Source organism: Patella vulgata, chromosome 5 (assembly GCF_932274485.2).
Source record: "Patella vulgata chromosome 5, xgPatVulg1.2, whole genome shotgun sequence".
In the NCBI taxonomy this organism is placed as follows: Eukaryota; Metazoa; Mollusca; class Gastropoda; family Patellidae; genus Patella; species Patella vulgata.
Genome location: NC_065883.2, coordinates 77087053 through 77109646, shown reverse-complemented (window position 1 = coordinate 77109646; position 22594 = coordinate 77087053). Strand labels below are relative to the sequence as shown.

General features: G+C 38.5%; 1 protein-coding gene across 5 annotated transcripts; it reads left to right on the top strand.

Annotated features, from left to right (window-relative positions):
• Positions 1–1516: 1516 nt before the first annotated feature.
• Positions 1517–22492, top strand: LOC126820861 (transient receptor potential cation channel subfamily V member 6). 5 transcript variants are annotated; one of them, XM_050548982.2, is made up of 18 exons: positions 1518–1690; positions 1779–1928; positions 3059–3321; positions 3731–3856; positions 4726–4885; positions 5106–5264; positions 8140–8294; positions 9151–9291; positions 9920–10001; positions 10821–10936; positions 11919–12035; positions 13632–13739; positions 14406–14557; positions 15210–15319; positions 17627–17772; positions 18395–18556; positions 19932–20065; positions 22157–22492. In XM_050548982.2, the coding sequence occupies exons 3-18, from the start codon at positions 3106–3108 to the stop codon at positions 22320–22322; spliced, it is 2250 nt and encodes a 749-aa protein (XP_050404939.1). In that variant the 5' UTR covers positions 1518–1690; positions 1779–1928; positions 3059–3105; the 3' UTR covers positions 22323–22492. The 5 variants fall into 5 exon arrangements, with proteins under 5 accessions (XP_050404943.1, XP_050404939.1, XP_050404938.1 ...); XM_050548981.2 differs by lacking the exon at positions 1779–1928; XM_050548984.2 differs by lacking the exons at positions 1518–1690; positions 1779–1928 and adding an exon at positions 2031–2439.
• The last annotated feature ends 102 nt before the right edge of the window (positions 22493–22594 follow it).

The following is a 22594-nucleotide window of genomic DNA, read 5'->3' as shown; positions in this document are numbered from 1 at the left end:
CCACTCGACACAAACTAGGTCATTTCGGGACTAACACATGGTTCAATTTTATTTCTATAATTCGCTTGCGCGTAGGGGTCTTTAGCAGTGGGAGGAAACCGGAGGACCCGGAGAAAACCCACGAGGTTGGACAGGCGACCCTACTCCTTGTCACGTACAACCGGGGATTCGAAACCACGCCAGTTGACTCAATGACAGACTTAATGATACAGCGCGCACGTGCTAATCACTAAGCCACCCAACCCCCCGAGAGAGAGAGAGAGAGAGAGAGAGAGGGGGATTAACATCAACTCGACACAAACCAGGTGAGAGATTAAAGTCCACTCGACACAAACCAGGTCATTTCGGGATTAACACATGGTTAAATTTTATTTCAATACATTGTACTTCGCTTGCGCGTAGGAGTCTTTAGCAGTGGGAGGAAACCGGGGAATCTTTTTGTTTGTTCCGTTTTTTTGGGTTTTTTTTTTTTTGTTTGTTTTAATATTTTAGATCTTTGGAGCTTTGGACTAGAATCTACTGGTTTTGAATCTTAGCATGGGCTGAAAAAAACCCCATATGGATTTTATAAACTTATGTTCCCGTTTGTCTCAGGTAGCACCTGTTGTACCTAGTCCTTCGGATTGTACGGAAAACCCGGGCCCTGTTTCACGAAATTTTAACTAAAGATAAAATCCAAATTTTAGTAGATACTTCAATTTTGATTGGCTAAGCACTAAAATCAATCTAATATTATCCAATCAAATTACTAAAATTTAGATTTTATCTTAGTTAAAATGTCGTGAAACAGGCCCCTGGGTCTATGCATGTGCACAGTGACATGCACGTAAAGGAGGCCTTGTCAAATGGAATATGATAATGGGCAGGCAGGAATAAAATTGCAGCCATAGAAACAAAATAATCAACAGTGACACCATAAACCAATCTCTCTCTCTCTCTCTCTTTCTCTCTCTCTCTCCCTCTCTCTCTCTCTCTCGACCTTGACACCCTTAAGTAAATAAGATTGATGTAAACAACATGTCACTTGTACAACTTGACTTTATCGAAGTTAGACGATTTGATAAGGCCAGCTTCAAGTTTGGTTAAAGTTTACGAGATGTAACCCCGAACCTAGCGCTAACGTTTACCCTAAACCTAACCTACAATCTCGCCAACAATCACGTGCCCTAACTTTATTTATATCTCAACTTTTAGATTTAGCCGTAGGCCACCATATACACATCCGGGTTTGTATGTACGAAGGATACTAAGTATTGTTTAATGGTCGAGAGCGAGACATTAAGTTTTATATTGTATAGGCCCGAATGTTTTTACAATATATTACGCAATGTCGTAAGCTCGAGACCATTAAACATCTTAAAATACTGACACCCAGCACGAGCTTTAGTCCAATATCTCACTGGTTTGAATAAAGTACTATTGGCAAGTTGCCCGTGCGATTATTTGAAATAATGGTACGCCAACATCAAAGGGTGACGTCACATCTGTATTTTAAATATAGTTATATTTGTATGCATAACAGACAGACGACACGTCAGTTACGCTTCGTTATAACGCGTGCTTCTTACCAATATGACGTATTACAGGTGTTTATTTTAATGAAACATGACGTATTACAGGTGTTTTTTTTAAATGAAACGTAACGTATTACAGGTGTTTTAATTAAACATATAAATATGAAAACTTTCAGGTAAGACCTGATATTACTTTCATTTTTCTAACAGACAGATTTATACATAATATTGTCTATGTTTATTGATAACAACGTTTCACTATAGGTGCTTATTGCTTGATATCGGGGAGAGACGTAAAAAACAACTGGGTTAATGAAGACGGGCATACGCCATACAACGTACTATTAGTAAAGGGGCCATGTAGTTATTAAATGTCAGCTAAAGATTGCCAGTAATTTGTATTCTTGTAGAGAAGTATGTCACTAAATATATTAGTATGACTGATCACAAGTGAACGAGAGAGAGAGAGAGAGTTTAACGTCCACTCGACACAAACTAGGTCATTATGGGACTAACATGGTTCAATTTTATATCAATATTTCTCGTGAGGGTTTTTTTTAGCAGTGAGAGAAAACCGGAGGACCCACAGAAAACCCACGAGGTTTGGGCGTTTGACAGGCGATCCTAGTCCTTGTCACGTACAACTGGGGAATCGAAACCATGCCATTTGACTAAATGACAGGCCTATGATACATCGCGCACGTGCTAATCATTCGGCCATCCAACCACCCAAGTGAACAAGAGTTATGTAAACAGTTTTAAAAGGTAACATCCACAGGCGATATACAATCAATTAACATCCAAATGTCCTCTACCGACTGGGTTTACATCCACAGTAATGTGACCTTGATATTCACCCCACCAGAACTACTATAGCCAAGGACCCTTTCCCGGTCAACAGCGGGATCGAATACTGGACCATGCAGTAATTATATATAGAATATATATATAGAACTCGACCTTCGTTTTTTATACTTTCGATAGCCTCTAATGCACTAAGATCTGACCGGTTGCATTGGAAGGTCGAGTCAGGGGTTGTATGGGCGGCTTTTAATCAGAAATGAAATGAAATGAAATGGGGTTTAACGTCCTACTGTTCTGCTTCTAAACCGCGCTAATGAAGACGGGCATACGCCATACAATGTGCTATGAGGGAAATTTTGCCCGGGCAGCGGCGCTACTGCCTACTCTTACATTGAATTCCAACTGCCAAGGGATCTTTTACGGGCACGTCAATGTGTACACGGGACCTCGGTTTTTCGTCCCATCCGAACGACTAGACAGCTGACCTTGTCAGATTGGAACAAGTAGGCTAAAATAATTGACATGAACCGAGGTGACTCAGTGAGTAAGACGTTAAATCCATTCCGCTCCTCTGCCACAGCCCGCTTTCCGGGCACAATTTCTCTCATAGCACACTACATGACGTATGTCAATTTTCACCATCCCAGCCGGAGCAGAAAGATGGGACGTTAACTCATGTCGTTAAAGGGAAAATTCTGTTATGCGTTTTGTATTTTAATCAAATATTTTTTTTTATATAGGTTTTAAAAAATGATCTACACCAGTTCATGATAAAAGATAGCAGATCATGGGGAACATAGCGGGTTTGTTTAATCGCAATAAAGATTACCATACATGGAAAATACAAAATAGAGAAACTGCATCCAATGCTGTGTATTCGTATGTCAATTTAGATGGCACGGGGATATTGCTGGATCTGTTGCGAGATGAGAATGGACAGAAGAAAGTTAGAGATATGATCGCTAAAGAAATAACATCGGGATATATTACTGGCGAAGATGAAGTGAGTATAGTGCACTCGGTAAACACTGCCTCTATTTAACAACAAAGATCTGGCATGAAACGGGGGGTGGGGAAGGGGGTGGATGGCCGAATGGTTATCACGTGCGCGCTGTATCATAATGTCTGTCATTGAGTCAACTAGCGTGGTTTCGAATCCCCTGTTGTATGTGAGAAGGATTAGTGCCGCTTGTCCTACCTCGTGGGTTTTCTCCGAGTCCTCCGGTTTCCTCCCACTACTAAAGACCCCTCCGCGCAAGCAAATTATTGAAATAAAATTGAACCATGTGTTAGTCCCGAAATGACCTAGTTTTAGTTGAGTAAATGTTAAACCCCATTTCTCTCTCTCATTAGCTCAGTCGGAGCAGAACAGAAGGACGTTAAACTGTTTTCTCTCAATAATATTTGTTTAGGAACAGATTGAAGAACAGAGAAAACTCGGTAGATTCCGGGTTATGTCGAGAGCTATCCAGAGATCAGTATCGGCATTATCGCTCTCAAGGAAACTCAACGTTGAAGTCACAGCAAATCAAATAAAGGTAAAATTCTACTTTCGATTTAAATGTAGTGATATAACAAACTTTACTTTCATTAGCATGTCTGGTGCAGAACAGTAGAACCGTAAACCGCAATCATCGCATTCATTCATCGGTCATTCATCGGTCATTCATCGCATACATTCATTCATTCATTCATTCCAATAATCCCCTAACCAAGTTCAATATTTTCCAAGTTTAAAGATACATTATGGGATATTAGATAAAGAGCTGACAGTTCTCACTATAATAGTTTAAAAACTAGATAATGTAAGTGGGAATTTGCTGAAAATTCCAGTCAAATTGATCCTCTGTGAACCGAGAATTTAGCGATTGAATTTTTGGCCTACCCTCGATCATCATTACGATAAAAAACAAAGTCTCGATGATCCAGTTTTTGATTTAATCATCAGAGAGCGTTGAGTAGCAGATCGGATGCTAATCCAGTTAATATCACAGGCTAGCGATGACATCGAGAGTTGATTATGGTCTGGATAAGTTAATAAATGTCTGATTAATAATTTAGATAACATTTCAGGCCTAAAGAAAGACCTGTAATAGGCAGATTTAGCTCTTGCATAATATATGTTTAATCGACATATGAATACTTTCAAGGGTCACACAAAGAAATAATTATATCATCCTTTTTCCTAAATATCTGGCAAAGAACAGACTCTAGTCTAGTCGATCAGATGGGATGCAAAACCATGGTCCAATGTATGTGTGGACAGAATCATCGCTATCCGGGAAAAAATCCCATCGTAGAGCTCTGTATGGTGTATTCCCGTGTTCATTGGTCCGATTCGTAAACCCTATTTCATTTTATTTCTGTTTCCATTTATTCCTGTAATAGTATTTATTTCATTCTTCAGCCACAATGTTGGAAGGAAAATAAACGTGGAGGCGTCGGTGAAACATCTTTCCACCTGTGTTTCCTGAAAGGTACACCAGAACACCTGGAAATTGCTAGAATATTCCTGGAAGTCCATCCGTCTATGGCTAATGATGTATACCTTGGTGACGAGTACCTAGGTGAGTACAAACGTAAAAACAGCAAACCGTTAGTCAACTCCCTAAATAGGTCTATACGAACAGTACTGGATTGGGTAGACACGTTAAAACAGCTAACCGTTAACTCGGGGTATTATTCTAGAGTGAATAATATTATAGTGTTATTTTATGTTGTGTTACTGTAGAGTGATTAGGATATTGCTGTGTAATATTTATGAAAGATTTTGCTGTGTAATTATAGGTGAGGGTGGTTTACATCTAGCTATAGCTAAAGGTAATCTAAAAGCTGTACAGCTGTTGGTGGAGAATGGTGCTGATGTCAATCAGAGAGCCACCGGTCAGTTCTTTCAACCAGAAGATGTGAAGCACGGCAAAGACAGAAAACAGACAAACTATGAAGGTATTCAAAAAATTAAAAATTTGTTTATACTCGCATGTTGGACCTAATCCCCACTCATGCTCTCATCTCTTCTTCCCTTATTATTGTTCGTCTTCTTGTTCGTCTTGTTCTTGTTCATCTGGTTCTTGTTCTTGTTCTTCTCGTTCGTCTTCTTGTTCTTATTCTTGTTCGTCTTATTCTCCTTGTTCTTGTTCTTGTTCTTGTTCGTCTTCTTGTTCTTGTTCGTCTTCTGGTTCTCTTCTTCCCTTGTTATTGTTCGTCTTCTTGCCCGTCTTGTCCTTCTTGTTCTTGTTCTTCTTGTCTCTTGTTCGTCTTCTTGTTCTTGTTCTTGTTCGTCTTCTTGCTATAATGTTCGTGTTCTTGTTGTTTCTATTCGCCTTGTTCGTCTTCTTGCTCTTGTTCAGTATTCTTCTTGTTCGCTTTGTTCGTATTCTTTTTCTTATTCGTCGTGTTCTTGTTGTTCCTATTCGTCTAGTTCGTTTTCTTGCTCTTGTTCGCTTTCTTGCTCTTGTTCGTTTTCTTATTCTTGTTCGTCTTACTCTTCTTTTTCTTGTACGTTTTGTTTGTATTCTTGCTACACTGTTAGAAATTTTTGTAAAATTACAGTAGTACAAGTAGTTTTTGTACCTTAATTATCGGTATGTTCACCACAATGTAGTAGTTTTACCAAGTCTGGCGTATTTTAACGGAGTTTTGTGTACGTTTATAGAGTTTCGTGTCTTTTTTTACAATAGACGGTGATGAAATCAAAGACACATTCAAAATCAGTAAAAATACATTCTTACATATGTAATATTTCCAAACTGAACTCAAAATAAACAAGCTTGCATGTAATTTTACAGATCTTACGTTTATTCACATTATTTTGTAAATTTACTTTTAGGTTAGAAATATAAATAAAATTACAGCAGTTCTCACTATAATAGTTAAAAACTAGATAATGTAATGGGAATATGCTGAAAATTTCTGTTAAATTGATCCCCTCGGAACCGAGATATTAGAGACTGAATGTTAGGCCTAGCCTCGATCATCATTACTTATTAAGTCAGTACGATACAAAAAACATAGTCTTGATTATCTATTTTTGAATTTAATCATTAATGAGCGTTGAGCCCCAGATCGGACTCAAATCCAGTGAAAATCCAACACATAAGATGGCATCCATGAGTTGATTATGGTCTTTTCATGTTAATAAATGTCTAATTCATAGTTTATAGAACATATCAGGCCTAAAGAAAGACCTGTAATAGGCAGATTTAGCTCTTGCATAATGTATGTTTAACTTATTGGTAGTTATCGTATTCGGTAAATTTATTGTCTCTTAGCATGCAATTTTACAGATTTTACGTTTACTCACATTATTTTGTAAACTTTCAGGTTAGAAATATAAGTAAATTTACAGCAATTAAATTTTTACCAAAAATGTTCGGAATGTTTACCAAAATGATGTATATTTACCAAGTTTCATTATTTTTTACAATAAACTTTGATGAAACCAAAGGCACATTAAACCCCGGTAAAAATACACGCGTAATATTTCAATATTGAAATGAAAATAGCAAAGCCAGTAGGTAATTTTACAGATTTACGTTTATTCACATTATTTTGTAAGTTTACTTATTGGTAAATTTACTGTCTCTTATGTAAATTTACTGTCTCTTATTTTATTTTAGTATTCCATAGCAACGAACCATTCCTAATAATTATTTTCTTATAGTATTCATTCTAATTTATTAACCATAATATGGACAATCACATGTATATTGCATGTTATATATATTTAATTTTCTTTATTTATACGATCCAAAACGTGTATTATTATTCATCGTACGTTGATCAGATTGTAAGTATGTTCATTAACGTATAAAAAAAATGTTTTGCTTTCTTGTCATAGATTGTATTATCTCGTAACCAAGGTCAATTGAAGACGGTTAATTAAACCGATTGGCCAGTGTTAGCTTGACTGTCTCTTGAGGGGGGTTACAATGCCTGCAGTAGACAGTACCACAAGCTTTCATCTAAAATCCTGGAACGGAAGTTAAAATCATTGTGTTTTTTCTAACATTTGTCTGTAATTTTTCATTTACTGCTTTTAGGTAAATTTACATTGGGAAGTCTAAAAACAAACTTACTGTAACCGTTCATTTACTTTGTTGCGGTGAATTTACAGTCCAAAGTTAAAAAACAAACTCATGTTATTTTCCATTTACTGTTTTAAGGTAAATTTACTCACAAAGTCAAATTACAGAAACTCTGTAATATTACAGCTGAATGTTTATTTACAGTAAATTTACTGGCAACTTTTGCTGCCAGTAATTTTCATGTAAATTTACCAGATTTTTTCTAACAGTGTATTCTTGACCTCTCGATGGAATCAACCGTATGATCACAACTGGACCTCTCATTGTAATCAACTGTTAATGGCTAGAACATGCTCGGAACTACAGAGTCGAACCTATATTATTATCACTAAACATGTTGTTATAAAATATACACCTGTTTGGATGAATCAGATCATTTACAGCTAGATGAACGGAAAGAGATGTGTATCTGTGGTTGAACAGAGTGTATCTGAAAACACACGATGCTAAAATTATGTTTAAAATTACCATCGTCATTCTCACAGTGTCTGGTCGTTGGGCTGGGACGAAAACTGTGGTCCCGCATACACGTTAGCGTGCACATGTAAAGAAGAAAATGAAACAAAATGGGATTTAACGTCCTTCATGCCCCTTGTCAGTGATGCAGGTCGGAGGCCCTTTTAGGGCATAATGTTTTTTCTTTATTGGACAATAAAACCAAGATTCCATACAAAGAACCCTTGAATAGTTTTGTCCATCTTCACTTGTCCGATTGGAGGTTTGTTTATTTTCAGGTTATGCGTACTATGGAGAATATCCCCTGTCGTTTGCTGCGTGTTTTCAGCATACAGATATTTATGATTATTTAATAGAGCATGGTGCCGACCCTAATAATAAAGATGAGTTTGGTAATACAGTTTTACATATGGCTGTTATACATAACCAATCGGTAGGTAGATAATTATTCTGTCCCTCGTTTGGCGCAAGATTAACTGGTTTAAGAGTATTTCTATAGTTGTGTATGTGCTTCCATAGATTAGAGACAGCGTGACAGAGACCGTCAGATAGAGAGACAGGGAGAGAGAGAGAGAGAGAGAGAGAGAGTTTGTTATAACTGTATAATTAATCTACTTAAAGACCCAATGTCCATTCAATAAATTCGTTTTTCATTATCTATTTTACAACTATTGTAGCAAGAACTAGTATCTCTTTATCTAAACCTCTTCATTAGTTCAGTCGGAGCAGAACAGTAGGACTTTAATTCCCATTTTATTTCATTTCTTTATCCAAATCTTGCATATTGTATCTTTAATGCGTTTTAATTCGGCAGACCAAAATAGTTCATTACTTGCATGAATGCCCGAAAGCCGCCGTTGCTCGGTGAGTAAGACGTTGACTCGCTACATGGGAGTCCCTTGTTGGTCGAGAAAGTAAATCGGGACTTTCCGGCGTGATTCCTCCTTGTCAGTGGTGCATCACTACGGATAGTAGTTCGAACGGTAAGATTAAAAAGCGTGGTCCGTGTACACATTGATGTACCTGGAAGTTGGAATAAGATATAATATTAGGTCGTAGAGCTAGCGCGCAGTTTCCCTGATAGCACACTGTATGGCGTATGTCCGTCTTCATTAGCCCAGTTGGAGCAGAACAGTAGGACGTTAAACCCCATTTCATTTGTTGCATCACTGTTCACCTAGTAAGTTGAAAGTCTTATGCAGGTGAATCAACTATGTTAATATATACTTACTTAGTTTGTGTTAAGTGGACGGTAAACCTCATTTTCTAGTCTCTTTGTCTATTTGTAGAAAATCTACAGACATGCTGTTAAGCATCCGTTTCAAAAAGCCGTTGAATCTAAAAACAAAGCTGAGTTAACCCCTTTAACACTTGCCAGTAAATTAGGCCGACCTGAAATATTCCAGGAAATGTTGGAGTTAAGTAGTACGGTAAGTAAACGATATATTTATGTATGTTTTACTACCACTTTATAAACTGAGAAACGAGAGACGGAACTGCATCATATTTTAGTACCACTTTAAAAACTTGGAAACGTCCTTAAAAGAGTAGCAGAGGCGAGACAGTGTGGTAGATCTGTGTAGTTGCTGGTTCTAATGATGATGCTGGCGGAGAGAGTAGCTGTTGGATCAAATGATGATGCAGGCGAAGAGAGTAACATAGGCTGGACAGTGTGTTAGATCTGCTCAGATACTGGACCAAACGATGATGCTGGCGGAGAGAGTAGCAGAGGCTGGACAGTTTGTTAGATCTGTTCAGCTGCTGGATCAAATGACGATGCTGGTGGAGAGAGTAGCACTAGCAGAGGTTTAATCTGTGTAGTTGCTGAATCGCACGAAGATGTCAGAGGAGAGAGTAGACACTAATAGATATTTAATGGCTCTTTTAACCCAAAAAGTTTTGACAATAAATAAGGCAGTAGGTTGGTAAATCGTGTTTCGTTTTTCGTTATTGGCGAAAAAAACATTTCCACTTTATATGCCAGAAAACAATAATCCATTTTGCTTTTTCGAGTTTGAATAAGGAATGATTAACATATATTGGTTTATATTTTGACAGCGAAAGTGGAAGTATGGTAACATCTCCTGTTCACAGTATCCATTAGAAGCTCTTGACTCTATTGATTCCGACGGCAAAACTGGTAAGTTTAGCTTTCGATTCTATGGTAAAACGGTTTGAGCAGCTATAGAGTCTAATAATGCAGGGATCGAACACCCGACCTCCAGGATAGCGAGCCAGCGTCTTACCCACTTAGCCACCGTGGCCCCCTCTCTAGAGTATATAAATGAATAATTATGGTAAAGTCAGTAAGGACAGCTCTAGAGTCTATTAATGAATAATTATGGTAAAGTCAGTAAGAACAGCTCTAGAGACTAGTAATGAATAATTATGGTAAAGTCAGTAAGGACAGCTCTAGAGTCTATTAATGAATAATTATGGTAAAGATCTAGAGTCTAGAATAACTCATTTAATTTAATTAGACTCAAATATTTCAACACAGCTCAGTGCCGGACTGGGCCTAGGCTTATTAAAAAAAAGTGGGCCTAAGTCTATAAAGAAATATTAAAATGAAAAAAGAGAAAGAAAAAAGAAAAGAGAAAGAAAGGAGAGGGGAAGGAATGAAAAGAAAGAAGGAAGGAGAGGACAGGACACAGGACAGGAGAAAGAAAAGATAGGAAAAAAATGACTGACAAACAACACAAAAAAAAAAGAAATTTACTACAAGGAAAGAACTTTATGAGTTTGACCTCATTATACCGAGAACCGTGTAATTCATCTTTTAACCTCTACTTAGTTCTTCATAAGTCATTATCGCCGGCACTGACACAGCTGTAGGGAAATTACATTTCTGAAGCTAACCTTTAATTGTAATGTCTGCTCGTGGCGTTTGTCATGTTAAAGATAGGATCCCGTTGTTGATCATGAAATGAAGCACAAGTTTAAATTATACGGTTTCCAGATTGGGAGTCGGCATTGATGACTATATTAGATGGAGAAACAGATGAACACGCCGAGATGTTGGAAGGTCCAGTGATGTCCCAGTTATTGAGAGAGAAATGGAAAACCTATGCCAAGGTATAATATGATATAGTTTATTTCAACTTTCTCATACTTGTTCTATCGGTAATTCTAGAACGTATGTTTGTCCATGTGGGATTAGTCGGTTACTTAGGTATATCCATACTAAACGTAGGCTGTCTGTCTACAGTTAGCTCCGCTTGAGAACAGACACTAAGCCACTTGACCGACATTTTAAGTCATAAGTTGACAATTTTAGTTGAAAACACTGAGTATACTTCGAGAATTTTGAGAAGTATTTATTCTGCTTCTTTGTATGGAATTGAATAGGCTTATTTAGTTTTTGTGTTTATGACAGATATAAAACGGAGTAGAACCGCGTTATTCTCGAGGTATGAAGTATTTGAATCACTGGGTGCAGGATGAGGTGTATCTTGTCGACTCGGTGTTTATTTGAATCTCTGGGTGCAGGATGAGGTGTATCGACTCGGTGTTTATTGTATTCTAGCTGGTGAGAATACGTGTACCTCTAATACGTAGCTTTATTAGATTAGTCTCATGTATAACTTCCTGGGTTTTTTGAAATACGATTGTATCACGTGTTAGTTCCGAAATGACCTATATGGTGGATGTTTAGGTCCATGTCTGTCTGGTTTATATTATAGAAACGGTTTTGGATGAGTATGAGTAAAGCGATGATACATGTGTGTATTATATTGTATAGACTGGGTGAGAATGAGTATAACTGTGATACATGTGTGCATTATATTGTAGAGACTGGGTGAAAATGAGTATAACTATGATACATGTGTGCATTATATTGTAGAGACTGGGTGAGAATGAGTATAACTATGATACATGTGTGCATTATATTGTAGAGACTGGGTGAGAATGAGTATAACTATGATACATGTGTGCATTATATTGTAGAGACTGGGTGAGAATGAGTATAACAGTGATACATATCTTTATTATATTGTAGAAACGGTTTTGGGTGAGAATGAGTATAACTGTGATACATATCTTTATTATATTGTAGAAACGGTTTAGGGTGAGAATGAGTATAGCTGTGATACATCTGATAACAATAACTGGGGCTGTTTATACACGACCTGATCATGATGATCTACTGAATCTCTCAGGATCGACCAATCTGGTAAGATAATAACTCATTTTCTTTTCAAGAAACGCTCCACCTTCTTCTACTTCTTCTTCTTGGGGGTTGGATGGCTGAATGGTTAGCATGTGCGCGCTGTATCATAAAGTCCGTCATTGAGTCGACTGGCGTGGTTTCGAATCCCCGGTTGTACGTGACAAGGAGTAGGGTCGCCTGTCCAACCTCGTGGGTTTTCTCCAGGTCCTCCGGTTTCCCACCACTGCTAAAGACCCCTTATGTGCAAGCGAATTATTGAAATAAAATTAAACCATATGTTAGTCCCGAAATGACCTAGTTTGTGTCGAGTGGACATTAAACCCCATTTCTCTCTCTCTCTCTCTCTCTCTCTCTCTCTCTCTCTCTCTCTCTCTCTCTCTCTCTTCTTCTTCTTCTTCTTCTTCTTCTTCTTCTTCTGTGGGCCACACTCCACAAGTGTAAATAGGAGTGTACTATGGAACAGGAACCGGATATTGCGTCATCGCCGCCATCTTGGAGTTTTGACGTTATATCAAAGTTCTTCAATCGATGCGCAATTATCCAAGAAACAAGCATACCTAGTGTCGTCATGTCGATCATACTGGCATTTGCGGAGCTTTGGATCTTTTTCGAAGAGCGTAACCCCCGAGGTTTTCGGGAGTTAGAAAACAAGAAGAGGAGAGGGGTTCGTAAATATTATTCAGAATATAATATGCTACCTAATACATTATCAGAATATAATATGCTACCTAATACATTATCAGAATATAATATGCTACCTAATACATTATCAGAATTTAAAATACAGATGTGACGCCACCCTTTGATGTTGGTGTACCATTATTTCAAATAATCGTACGGGCAACTTGCCAATAGTACTTTATTCAAACCAGTGAGATATTGGACTAATGTGACGTAAAAGCTCGTGCGGAGTGTCAGTATTTTAAGATGTTTAATGGTCTCGAGCTTACGACATTGCGTAATATATTGTAAAAACATTCGGGCCTACGGCCCTCATGTTGTTACAATATATTACTTAATGTCTCGCTCTCGACCATTAAACAATACATAATATGCTACCTAATACATTATCAGAATATAATATGCTACATAATACATTATCAGAATATAATATGCTACCTAATACATTATTCAGAATATAATATGCTACCTAATACATTATCAGAATATAATATGCTACCTAATACATTATCAGAATATAATATGCTACCTAATACATTATCAGAATATAATATGCTACCTAATACATTATCAGAATATAATATGCTACCTAATACATTATCAGAATATGATATGCTACCTAATACATATTATCAGAATATAATATGCTACCTAATACATTATCAGAATATAATATGCTACATAATACATTATCAGGATTTTTTTTTCTTTTGTTGAAGACTGTCAAAGATTATGCAAATTCTAGATATAAGAGAAGGCCAAAGAGCCCCAGTCAGGACAAAACTTTCCTCATAGCACACCGTATGGCGTATGCCCGTCTTCATGAGCCCAGTCGGAACAGAACAATAGGACGTTAAACCCCATTTCATTTCATTTTTATGCTGTAATGACCGTATATAATATTGTTTCATAAAACAGATTCGTCTTATAGCAGAGTGCATCATGTGTACAATGTGTGTATTTAATCTGGTGATGGAAGTGAAAGTTATAGTGGACTTAGGTTTACGTCCTTATATCAGAAATTGTGTAAGTAATAAGTATAGTTTGCTAAATATACACAACAGGTATTAGTATGCTGTCATACATTATATCGGTGTGGGGTGCGATTAAGACATCACAAGGACTATCTATAGTTATATAGAGGGATAACTCGTGTTTTCCCTTTTCGTTCGTCACTTCCGATTGTTGAAACATTGATTACGCATCTATCGTAGCAATGATCTCTGTGATAAAATAATATTTGGAACATGTTTAGCCAGTTCTATGACATATGTGATAATGCCTGGCACCAATATTGTCCTTTAGATATTCACTAGTATTGCTGGAAGACTAAGGGGAAACTCTTTTACAGTGTCACTGGTGACCATGATTCATATGAAATGTGCTCCGAGATGACTGACAAACTAAACTAAACTCAATCTTAGAATGATTGTTTTGGATTTACCTAATTCCGAATTTTGAGTTTGCATGATTCCTGATTTTGAGTTTGCATGATTTCTAATTTTGAGTTTGCCTGATTTTTAATTTTGAGTTTGCATGATTCCTAATTTAGAGTTTTTATGATTCTTAATGTTAAGTTTACATAATTTTAAATTCAGTTGAGTTTGCACAATACTAATCAAAATCATGTATATGATTAGTAATATGCCCCGGACAATACGGTTTATACCCTGTCCTGTGTTTTATGTATAGAAATATGCTCCAGACAATACAATCTATACCCTGTCTTGTGTTCTGATATTAATTTGTATACCACTGAGATTTACCAGATCAGTAGATGCTGAAGAAAGATTACTCATCATCGCTGTACCAGGGACATTCTGTATTCTTCTCTTCTTTGCTAGGTAACCACTTTTAATTATCATTTTAGTTTCTAAGAATTGTCAGACAGTTCTGATGCTAACCATATCAAAGATCAGTTTGCCGATCAAAGCTGATTGAAGCTGGTCATATCCAATCCAAGCTCCTTTAGCCATTCGAAGCTAGCCATGTGCAAGATCCGTGGTTCATTCGAAGTTAGACATCAAGCCCCATGGGCCGAGCAATTCGAAGCTAGCCATATCCAAACTCCATGGGCCATGCGAAGCTAGCCATATATCCAAGGCCCGTGAGCCATTAGAAGCTAGTCATATCCTCCTTCCTTGAGCCATTGGAAGCTCGCCATATCCAAACTCGGTGAGCCAAATATAACGTCTCTGTTTGATGATGTTAAGAAGTAGTTACGTTTGTTGATTGATTGTTTTCCGTACCCGGGACATAGTCAAAACCCTTTCCCCACCGTGTGGTTGATTTCGTACACTTCCAAGAGAAGCATCAAGTAGTTGTAAACAGAACCATCAGCGTTTCAGGATTTAACCTTCTCTTTAACCAGGAGGAAGTGATGGGGAATTATCTTAATTTGTTTTGGTTTTTTGATCCCGTCTTCATAAGAAAGCTAAAGACGTCAATCGTCACCCCATTCCCTTTGTTGATTAAAAAATGTCGATATTATTTCAGAGGATCGACAATAACTGGACCGTTTGTTGTGATGGTTTATAGGATGTTGACCAGGGATATGGTGCGATTTGGTATCGTTTACATCTTCTTCTGTGTCGGATTTTGTCTAGGTATGATATTTTTATATTCGTTTTTTTTTATTCAAATATACGACACACGAGGTTGGACAGGCGACTCCACTTCTTGTCACGTACAACCAAGGAATCGAAACTACACCACTTGACTCAATGACAAACCTTGTGATACAACGCTCACACACTAACCATTTGGCCATCCTCCGTCATGGTCAGGAAGATGGGTCTCACATGGACAATAATAATAATAATAACTTTATTTAACGAGGTAACTGTTTTAGTTTGCAAAAAAAACTAATCTTTCATAAGCCCCCCCCCCCCCCAAGCTACAAAGACATATATACCTGTAGTATTAGGATGAATTCAAAAAATGAAATGAAATGGAATTTAACGTCGTACTGTTCTGCTCCTATAGTAGGCTAATAAAGACGGGCATAAGCCATACAGTGTGCTATGAGGGAAATTTTGCCCGGGCAGCGGCACTATCGCCTACTCGTATATCGAATTCCAACTGCCAAGGGATCTTTTATGTGCATTCTAATGTATACACGGGATCTTGGTTTTTCGTCTCATCCGAAGGACTAGACAGCTGTCCTTGTCAGGCCCTCCGTTCTGCACCACTGGTAACGGGAAACCACGTCGTCGGAAAATCCAGATGAACTTTCTCGGCCAATGCAGGGAACGAACACCCGACCTCCAGGTTAGCGAGCCAGCGTCTTAACCACCTAGCCACCGTGGCTCCCAGGATACATTCAAAATCATTTGAAATGCAATAGCATTTTAAAGTGAGAAGTTTGGCAAGTCACTGCTAAACTACAAGGGGGGCGGGGTGGTGGATGGCCGATTGGTTAGCACGTGCGTGCTGTATCATTGAGTCAACTGGCGTGGTTTCGAATCCCCGGTTGTACGTGACAAGGAGTAGGGTCGCCTGTCCAACCTCGTGGTTTTTCTCCCGGTCCTCTGGTTTCCTCACACTGCTAAAGACCCCTACGCGCAAGCGAATTATTGAAATAAAAAAATTAAAATATATGTTAGTTCCGAAATGATCTAGTTTGTGTCGAGTGGACGTTAAACCCCATTTCTCTCTCTCTCTCTCTCTCTCTCTCTCTTCCTAAACTACAAAACAAATAGTAGAGCAATAGTCAAATATTGGTAGTATGTAACTATTATAAAACAAAATTCTTGTCTCGTAAATGATATTTTATCTTATTTAGGAGACATACTTTTGATGCAAGTTTTTTTTAGACATATGTGTTATCTGTGCTTCCCAATTAATGTCTTGGTGAATTTGAATTCCAAGTAATTTTGCGGTAGTAACCGTCTCAATTTTCTCACCATGGTATGATAAAGTTAGGTTTTTCTGATTTCTTTTGTGTTTTGATGAAATCTGCATTGATATTGTTTTCGAAGGATTGATTACCATCCCATTGTTTTCACACCATTTAGCAACCAAATAGAGGTCGCTTTGGAGATTATTGGCGATGGATAAAATATCTTTGTGTGAACAATGCAGGTTACTGTCATCAGCAAACAAATTTATCTGACTTGATTCAATATTGAATGGGAGATCATTTATAAAAATAAGGAATGGGAGAGGACCCGGGATCGAGCCTAGTGGAACCCCGCATTTGACTGTAGTAATTGAGAGGATAATTGATCCTAAACAGACTTTTTGCTTCCGTGAGTCAAGATATGATTCAATCAAAATTTGTGAATTGTTATCAAATCGATAAAAGATGTAGTTTTTCGATAATACACTTGTGATCGATAATATGCTTTACTAAAATCAAGATACACTATACCACTCATCGCACCATTATCGATAGCATCAAGCCAATTATCTGTCATTTGGCTCAGTGCAGTAGCACATGAATGATTTGATCTAAATCCAGATTGGTACGCATAAAGAACATTGAATGTTTCCAAATAATATTGAATTTGAGTGCTCAAGTGCCTTTCGAATATACGTTCTGCTGCATTTTCCAACCTAGGCCTACTTTATTTTCGAATTCCAACTGCCAAGGGATCTTTTACGTGCACGCCAATGTACACAGGACCCCGGTTGTTCGTCCCCCATCCGAACGACTAGACAGCTGTCCTTGTCAGGCCCTCCGTCCTGCACCACTGACAAGGGGAAAAGACGTCGGAAAATCGCGATGAATTTTCTCCGCCAATACAGCGATAGAATACGCGACCTCCAGGCTAGCGAGCCAGCGTCTTAGCCATCATTGCTCCCATATATGTTCAAGACCCATGCTACATTTTCTATTTAACAAGACGATCGCCATCTGCATTGCTGTGAATCAAATTGATGGGCCTGTTTTAAATCTTGTTCTGTTTCAGGATTTTCTCTGCTGTATCGTGATATTGAGGACCAGTCAATCAGCCAAATAGACTTCACGGAGGATAAACAGTTCGCTATAGAAAGATTTTCTACGTGGTATGAAACCGTAATGACCTTGTTTCAGATGACGTTTGGGGAATTCCAGGTAGAATATAGAACGTTTATGGGTTAATCGTACCGTTGATTGGTGAATGTGGCGCATTGTGAAATCTAAAGTCCGCATGATAACACCACATACATGGCTATCAGGGGCTCTAGAACCGGATAGACCACCCCAGAAAGGGACACAAAACAAATTCTACCCACAAAACACGCAAATAACCCGTCAAAACTAGCTAGGTAATATTCCGTTTAAGTCTTTAATCGTGTTTCTGGCAGCAAAATACTGTACATTCGAAGCCATCCCTAGTGCAGCTACCAGCATGCCTACTACATGGGAGTGTCATCCACATCTGATGAGACACATGACAGAATAGGAAGCAAGTTGAACGGTGGTAATGCTCTCTGTTTTATGTCCTTCACACAGTTCCGGCGGATTATAATCTTCCAGTGAACGCCACACAATAGCTAAGTGATGACATCTTATTTCGTTCCCTGCTTCTGAATCAGTATGACGTTAACCGAGATTGGGCTTCATTCGAAGAATAAATTGGATACATAGTATCCTGAATGTATTTTTTCAAATGCGGATAAAACCACCATTTTTTGTAGTGTTTAGAAAATGAGCTGTTTATATATATCTCGCATTACTCTCTTTGTTTTTGCAGTACGAAATATTTAATGAAGCTCGAAGCCCAGAAATAACGAAGCTGATATTTACAGCATTTATAATATTAGTGCCTATATTACTGTTAAATATGTTGATTGCTATGATGGGTAATACATATCATAATATCAGAGTTAAGTCAGAGAAAGAATGGAGAAAACAGGTCAGTCTCGTTGAGAGAGAGAGAGAGAGAGAGAGAGAGAGAGAGGGAGAGAGACCCCCTCCACACACACACACACACACAAAGAAAGATAGACAGAGAGCATTCACTCAACATAGAGCAAGTTGTTTCCCGTTATTTTGATGTTTCCAACCTCTTTTTCTCCACTGCTAAAGACCTCTACACGCACGCGAATTATTGAAATAAAACTGAACCAGATGTTAGTCCCGAAATGACCTAGTTTTCGTCGAGCGGTTGTAAAGTTCAAATTGATGACCATCTTTAATTTGTGTTAGTTACACCCACTCGATAAGTCCGAATTTGGAGATCTTTGTTTTTACATGCAGGATACCTTACTGGTTGATAAACAAAAGTTACCTTTAGGGTGCTTTGGGTGCTTTTCTATATTTACCAGCCTGTAGTTCAAGACATAAATGTCAGATCAAAGCAATTAAATTACGTCCGTAGCAGTGGGAGGAAACCGGAGGACCCGGAGATAACCCACGGGATTAGACAGGCGCCCTTACTTCGTGTCAGGTACAAGCTGGGGGGGGGGGGGTAGAAACTATGCCACTTGACTCAATGACAAACCATCTTATCCAACTCAAATGCGTAATATCCAAGGAGTTTAATGGTGAAATGTGGACACACACGTCTGAAAATAATATCGTCTTTTGCCCCGTTGGCCGAGGTTATCTTTTATCCTAAAATACAGGTCCTGTCTGGTGTCATGCACAAGGCAGCGTGGGCTTTCCTTATACTACTTGCACATAGCTAATATATTTAAAATAAATTGGGTCCGCCGCGGACAGGGGCGTGGAGACCCATAAGGAACATCATCCAACCCGGGCCCAAAAAAACAGTATTTATATGTGTGTGCGGGTGTGGCAGCCCCTCCCAGTGCCACCGGGTAATATTGGGCTGTGTGGAACATGGTAGGGTAGATTTGTAGCATGTCTGACCCACGGTTTATGTTTGACACTGGTTAAGCATTATGATCATAATGTTGAAACCGCGTTATTTTTGGCAATTTGTGAGAGGCTACAATAACTCATGGGGCGCAGAAACTCAAAAACATGACACAATGCTCGCCAGTGCGTCCATCCTGCTCTCCTGATCCTGGTGTTGACAGAGACAGTTATTCGGAATTTTCCAGCCTGCTTCCAGCTATTCAATTGTGCAGCTCTGATGACCTGATAAGGGTAAACGTTTCTACTCCTCGCGTTCACAGTTGAAATTCCGCTGAAACTCTTTCTGGGGAAAATTTTCCTCATAGCATACTGCATAACAACTGTACTGCGTCACTATTTTGTTTCAAAACGTTTAAACATTTATTATTATTAATTTTATAATAATGCGACTGTGTAATTTGTTTCAGAGAGCTAAGATTATTATCGTATTAGAACGCAGTTTTTCTGGAGCTCAGTTATTGGCGAATAGAGACGAGTATTCTGATGGGTGTGGTTCATTGGTGGTCATACGATCTGGAAAAGATACCATCGAAAATGAGAGGTGGGACACATGGCTATAGCAAGAAGGTCGACCTCGGTGGGAGGTAGTGGGGGTAATTTATTCGCAAAAGAATGAAGGGTCACTGACAATCGATTTGAATCAGAACAGATTAGAATGAGAGAGAGGGAGGGGGAGGGGGGGTAAGAAGGAGTGTGGGGGTGGGGGTATTGATATTTAGACCCATAAGAATAAAATACAATCAAGTACGAACAATCCAAACCATTAGGCGAAATTCAATTCGAAGTCCTACAAAAACGGTATAGGCAAAATAGTGTAAACATCAAATGGACTATTCACCATGTACAAAAAACACGACAAACAGTGGTAACAGGTGTCCGGAAGAGTAAGCTTGAAGTTCATAGCTTTTCATTTATCATTGGTAATGATGCATTATTTAAGAGCTGAATTATCATTTGTCTATAGCTTTTCATTTATCATTAGTATGACTCTGTTCTGGTCACGAATGATCAAAAACGCTATATGTGCCGCTGTGCTGTGTATGGCTATCGAAAAGCGGCACTGTGGCACTATCATGTCGGCTGTCTCCAGGCACTGCCCAGTGAAACTATCTTTCTTCTCGGTAGAACTTTACGCTGTTATCAATTAAACATGCATTATGCAAGAGCTAAAACTGCCTATCGCGGGTCTTTCTTTAGGACTGAAATGTTATCTAAATTATTAATTAGACATTTATTAACCTATCCAGACCATAATCAACTCTCGATGACATCGCTAGCCTGCGATGTTTATTGGATTAGGTTCCGACTTCCATTCATAATTTAATCATGAAATGGATAATCGAGACTATGTTTTTGTTTTATCATACTGACTTTAGTAATGATGATCGAGGCTAGGCCGAAAATTCAATCGCTAAAATCTCGGTTTAGGGTGGATCAATTTGACTGAAATTTTCAGCAAATTCCCTTTACATTATCTAGTTTGTACATATTATAGTGAGAACTGCCAGCTCTTTATCTAATCTCCTATTATGTATCTTTAACTCAGAAACACTGTGTTTTTATAACTGTGTTTATGTTTTTATAACTGTGTTTATGTTTTTATAACTATTAATGTTTATTTTTTTATAACTATGTTTATATATGAAATACAGGAAACTACAACATCTATGATAGTACATTATGAGTTAAATATAATTAGTTCACTATTCCTTAGCGCGTGTTCTGTGGCGAGAGCCATTCCGGCCTCGGAGCCGAGGCGGCTAGTCGCACGGCTAGGAGCGCCAGATGATGTCTCTCCTGGGAACCCCGAGTGTTGTCTTTACCCTAGCCTCTAAGCCGAGGAGGCTGTTCGTATAAGGTTCCCCTAGGAACTCCGAGTGATGTCTAAAACCCGCACGTTCTTTATAAAGGGGATACGTGCATGAATCATGTACTAACCCCCGGGAAATTGGCCAGGTGCACAGAAGCTATCCTGGATTTGAACACAATGTTCTAATATGGGCACCAAGAAGGAGGAGCGGATGACAGGTGCCCACTTTTCTAAAGCGTGGGATTATATTTGGATACATGTTTCATTAACCCTATGTTTTAAAAAATGGGATTACGATGGCTAAGTGGGTAAGACGCTGGCTCGCTAGCCTGGAGGTCGGGTGTTCGATCCCTGCATTGGCCGAAAAAGTTCACCCAGATTTTCCGGCCAGACAAGGACAGCGTCTAGCCGTTCGGATAGTACGAAAAACCGAGGTCCCGTGTACACATTGGAGTGAACATTGGCAGTTGGAATTCGATATAAGAGTAGGCCGTTGCGCCGCTGACCGGGCAAAATTGCCCCCAAAGCACACTGCATGGGGTATGCCAGGAGGCGTAGCCTTAAAAAATATATTAGGGGGGGGGGGGGGTCCGCAAATGAAATTATATAAAGTGTATACATTGGCGTGCACGTAAAAGATCCCTTGGCAGTTGGAATTCTATATAAGAGTAGACGATAGTGCCGCTGCCCGTGCGAAATGCCCCTCATAGCACACTGTATGGCATATGTCCGCCTTCTTTAGCCAAGTATAGGAGCAGAACAGTAGGACATTAAACCCCATTTCATTTCATTTTACATCCGGCATCTATATTTATTTTTCAGTAAAACCACCACTGACCAAGACATCAACAGATACAGGCAGCACGATTACAGCAAAAACAAGAACAGAAAAACTATCAGGGAGAAACCACTCGTTAACAATTACTGGAACGAAAACACATATGGTATAAATTTCAGTAAAAACTATATGCGATGGTCATTAGTTTAAGAATGAAATGACAATTTTTCTGACAATTGGTGTATAAAATATAGTTACAAACATTTATAAATGGCTGTATTATTGTTGTATTACAAATATTACTAAACAAACCCATAAAGCAAAGCAATAGCATCTGTGACTAATGTACTCAAGTAAATTATCATCTTCCAAAATTTCCACATCGGACTTTCGCCGGGACATTTCCATGACATTGAGTAAGTTTATTGTCACCACGCCTTTCGCAAAAAGCAGGGACTATTAAAATGGGTCTGTCTGTCCGC